General features: G+C 47.2%; 1 protein-coding gene across 2 annotated transcripts; it reads left to right on the top strand.

Annotated features, from left to right (window-relative positions):
- The first annotated feature begins 591 nt into the window (after positions 1 to 591).
- LOC134470997 (neutrophil gelatinase-associated lipocalin-like) lies at positions 592 to 4,137 on the top strand. Of its 2 annotated transcripts, XM_063228280.1 has the most exons (6): positions 592 to 763; positions 1,137 to 1,300; positions 2,521 to 2,600; positions 2,792 to 2,911; positions 3,266 to 3,367; positions 4,082 to 4,137. In XM_063228280.1, the coding sequence occupies exons 1-6, from the start codon at positions 626 to 628 to the stop codon at positions 4,096 to 4,098; spliced, it is 621 nt and encodes a 206-aa protein (XP_063084350.1). In that variant the 5' UTR covers positions 592 to 625; the 3' UTR covers positions 4,099 to 4,137. The 2 variants fall into 2 exon arrangements, with proteins under 2 accessions (XP_063084350.1, XP_063084346.1); XM_063228276.1 differs by lacking the exon at positions 4,082 to 4,137 and having other exon boundaries at positions 3,266 to 3,455.
- Positions 4,138 to 4,661: the final 524 nt, after the last annotated feature.

The following is a 4,661-nucleotide window of genomic DNA, read 5'->3' as shown; positions in this document are numbered from 1 at the left end:
TGGATTCTACATGGGAACATAGCTGTTATCTTTGTCTTTATGTCTTGAAAGAGGACAGATTCCAAGACACTATAGACTTGGTTTACAGAAACATAATGATCAACAGTATCAGAGCAGAGCTCAATGGTTACAGGGATGAAGATTTCAAGAAAAGACCTGCTCAAGACTAGGAGGGAAAAAACTGACTTTTCTCTAAAATTTGCTTTACAGTGAGTTTACATTGCTACACACATGCACACTCTGGGTCATAGGTGACTTTTTTTTAATGAATTCCAGCTGCTGACCCACAGATAGTATTGTTCAGAATGAAAGGAAGAGGCATGGTGAGCACAGGGAGGGAGTGCTTGCACATGACACCATGTGGGTGTCTGGGCATGTCTCTGTGACCCATTTGGTTTGCTCTTTCTCCACACTGCAGAATCCTGACTGGTGGGGAGGAGAGCATACATTGTCACGTATTCTTAAAGGACTGCTGGCAACAATCTAGTCTTAGATTAAGCAAAGTAGAGGTCCTCCCACCCCAGGAGGGACAGACTGGAGACTATAAATTGTTTCCTCTGGTTGGTTTCTTCAGTCTTCCACTTTCTTTTCTAACACCTTCCAGGTGAGCAGCTGCTCTGTAGCCATGGCCTGGGCCCTCCTGTGTCTGGGCCTCACTCTGCTGGGGGCCCTGAATATTGAGGCTCTGGACTCTCTTCCTACCACGACCTCAAGTTCGCCTCTGAGCAACAGTCTCCTACTGCCAGATTTCCAATATGAACAGGTAGGTTTCTGAATGAGCAGCTGAAGAGAGGGTTAAGGGAAAGAGACAGTGGGAAGAGGATAACAGACTCAGTGACAGTGTTTGGAGGGAGACCTTAGAGAACCCATTCCCTGTGCATGTGTGGTTAAGACATCTGCAGTCCTTTCTCACGGTAATAACACTGCAATCCTGAAAGACCCATTACCAACTTATGCGGGCCACTACATCCATGAAAACAGTGCAAACTCCTCATTCATGATCACTCTTGTCCTTATAAGAACAAAATTACTGCTGGCTTTTTGGAGCAGCTCATTCCCAGGGCCCTGCTGCCCAGTGGGCTGCCCAGAAGTGCCAGCAGGAACATCATGAGAGTTGTGGTCTGGTCCACCCCCAGGCTTTTCCTGTCACTAGACCTTTGCAGTTCAAGGGGAATTGGCACCCCATTGTTTGGGCACTGCATACAATTTGGAATGAAAATCAGAGCAAAGAAGCCTTGCACACTACCACCCACAAGCCGAATGATGACCACAGCTACAATGTCACATCTGACTGGCTCAGGTAAAACTGCCACATCCTGGGGTCTAAGAGGCAGACCAGTGTGATAACCATGGGTTAACAAATTGCAGGAATTATCTTTCATCTCATTGCTCCATAATGAGTTAGTATTCCTCCTTCTGCCTTCTGTCCTGCCTACCCTTCCTGCTCTCCCATTTCTCTCCTCTGTTGCTCCTTCCTTTTCTTCTTTTCACTCATTCTTCTTCTCTCCATTAATGTACATGAGTGATTGAAGCAAAAACGCAGTCAGGAGAAATGAAGAAAAGAGTAGTTACTCCAGAGGGAAAGAGGGACACTGGTTCGTGTGGAGGACACCACCCTTGTGTATATTAAGAGGTTGTAGGGAAGTGATCGGAAGTAGCTACCCTGCCTATAATCCTAGCAGGCTTAGTTACAAAGGAACTAGGAAATTAAGACAAGAAATTAATAAGTTCAAATTCAGCCTGGCCAAGCTTAGACAAATAGTATCTTAAAGTTAAAAATAAAAACAGACCTATGAATGTAGCTCAGTGCCACGTTCATGTGTTTAAATCCTTGCATAACTACTGCCACCACCATCATCATCATAAAAGAAAAAGTTACATATGTCAGAGTAAGGGCTACTGGACTCTGAGTCAGAGAGCCTCACTGTAGGATGCAGCAAAGCAGCCAGCCGTCAGCATTGGCACATGATCAGGGACTGATAAGCATTTGCGAGGGGAGCTCACCCAGGTCAGAATCTGGGGCATTGAACGGAACTGTCTCCAATTTCACTGTATGAATGTTCACTTTATATGCTTTAATTTAGTGATATGGACAACTGTTTATGGGAGAGGTAAATTTTGGCTACAGGTCTAAGTTACTGCTTGGCATGGAATATAATAGAAGCTCTAGGAAATTACAAGGAGAGATGGGAAAGGGGAGCAGCAGAATAAAGGGAGGGGGTCAGTGTCTGAAATCTATGTGTGCAATAGGCTATGCTGGGGTGGTAGAAGAGGAGACACAGAGTACTGGAGGGAGGGTTAACGAGACTCTGCAGAAGACCAGCAGAAGCTCAGAGGATACTGCCCAGTGCCATGAATGTGGGCCAGATGGGGATGCTGCCACGAGGGGAACAGGCCTCATGGGCTGGGCTGGGTTGAGGCTCTAGAATCCTACTGTAGCTCTGGTCCAGCTTTTATAACCCAGGGAGATCAAACTTTCATGCTTTCCTTGTTCAACTCCATCACATCTCACTCTTACAGTGACTGGGAATGTCCTCACAAGAGTAACATTATGTTCCCAAGTGACCATCCTGGCCTATTCCCCATGGAAAATGCTGCACGTGAGTCCTGGATGAGGGAGGCCTGAGTTTGGATTCAGGAAGCAGAATCCTTCCATAAAGGAACAGGCATCTCTGCCCTTCCACACAGATGCATTCTATGGCGAGAGACTGATGCTAACAGGTTGGGTGGGGAAGGGGACAGTCTTTTCTACTTGGTCAGGAAAGGGTGAACCTTGGCATCCACACTGCAGGTAATGATGGATTACAGAACTTCACTGTGAAAGTGCTAGAAACTGACCACAAACAGTTTGTAATGGTGTTCTTCAAGATGACTCTCCCAAACATGGTGTACCTGGAGCATACCCTCTATGGTGAGTCAATACTACATGTCTCAGGGACCAGGTCTGTGGGACCTGGAGAAAGGGTCCCAAGTCCTTGACAACCAGAATGAGCCCCTCTCTCAGGGAGGGGGTCTTGCCACAGACCCACTGTGGGAAATAAGTCTCGGACTTCATTCAGTCATGCAACAGTCTTTATGTAGTGAGACAGGGGTGATGACCCAAATGTGTCATTACAGCCCTTGGTTGGCTGAGGCAAGAAGATTAAAATTTTCAAAAACTAGCCTGAACTACATAGCAAGACACAGTCTTAAAAACTTGAATGGCAGAGTTCTGTTTTTTTTTTTTTTTTTTCTTTTGCTCCACTCATTGCTATCTCGGAACCAGGGAGGACCATGGAGTTGAGTCCTGTAGTGAAAGAGCACTTCCTCAAAGTTACCAGGTCTCTGGGCCTTCCTGATGACCACATCATCTTCGCTGACCCTGAGGGTAAGGGCCATCTGGAATGAAGGGAAGGGAATATTGGGTCTGTCCTAGTCTGATGTTACTCTACTAGGGAAAGGAGACAAGAGAGACTTGGTCTCTTGGTCTCCTCATTTGGTTTCTGTGTCCTCAGGTCTTTTGGCTCCAACTGCTCCCTGAGATAAGTTAGCCAAACTCTGTGTGGATGACTGTTTTGGACTCAGGGTCAATTTCCCCCAGTCTCTCTTCCCTGGTCCCCTTCCTCCCCATAATTTGGGTTTTCTCATCTGAGCCACCTTGTTCCTTGTATTTTAGTTTTGGCTGTCATGGATCATCTCTCCTTTCCCCTTTAGCTTGCTCATTACTGACGTGGGAGATGTTCTTCCTTTCAGGGGGCCCGGCCTGGGAAGGGGCACCACACGGGGCTGCTGGCTGAGAAACTCCCATGGCCAACAGTTAAACATGGCCAAATCCCTTCATGAGACATGAGGCACAGTCAACTGATTTTTCTGTCCTCCAGTGCTGAGTTCAGGGAAACTTCAGATCCTGATCATTTGGGGCAGACTGGGACTGAGCTATCCTGAGGCAGTGCAGGAGTCTTGGCACCGAGATATCTCTGTCTCTCTGTCTTTCTCTGTGTGTCTATCTGTCTGTCTGTCACTCTCTCTTACACACATGTGCCTGTGCACACATACACACACACACACAGCTACCTTCTCTGATATTATTTCTGCCCCACAGTGGAATGCACCGATTAAGGACTGGCACTGAGGCACTGAGTCCCTTCCACAAAAGGTTGGTGAGTGTCCAGGGTATGTGGGCTGGGGGTCTCAAGGCTGCCTTTCTCTCTCTCAAAGTTGCAAACTCCAGCCATTGTATCCTGCTGTTTCTTTTCAGGTGCCTCCTCTCTGTTCACTTCATATTCTTCTGTCACTTCATCCCAAGGTGTGATCTAGATTCAGCACCAGCCACAATGCCTGGAAGACTCTACTCAAAACATAGTGCTGCAAGTTGTCTCTTGAAATGGTTTTCCAGTGGTGGCCCCCCTCTTTTTTTGGTCTAAATATACACTTGCTACCGAGCCAAAGTGGCTATGCTCTGTGTATACTGGCTCTTGATCTTGGGGAAGGACAAAATGCAGACTCAAACAGCACCATCCCCAGGGCCTTCTGTCCTCAGAAGCAACCTGAGGTGAGGGTGCAGAGAGAAGGCACAAAGCAAGAATGCCACGTTCCTCTGGCCCCATTGTTGCCACTGGTTCCCCTGAGTGTGTCCTGGGCAGAATGTTGTACTCTATCCTCACTCCTGATTTGACGGAGTA

This window comes from Cavia porcellus, unplaced genomic scaffold (assembly GCF_034190915.1).
Source record: "Cavia porcellus strain 051 isolate PalLab524CR breed Dunkin Hartley unplaced genomic scaffold, mCavPor4.1 scaffold_1, whole genome shotgun sequence".
In the NCBI taxonomy this organism is placed as follows: domain Eukaryota; kingdom Metazoa; phylum Chordata; class Mammalia; order Rodentia; family Caviidae; genus Cavia; species Cavia porcellus.
The sequence above is the reverse complement of the archived record's forward strand: the minus strand, read 5'-3'. Positions and strand labels throughout refer to the sequence as shown.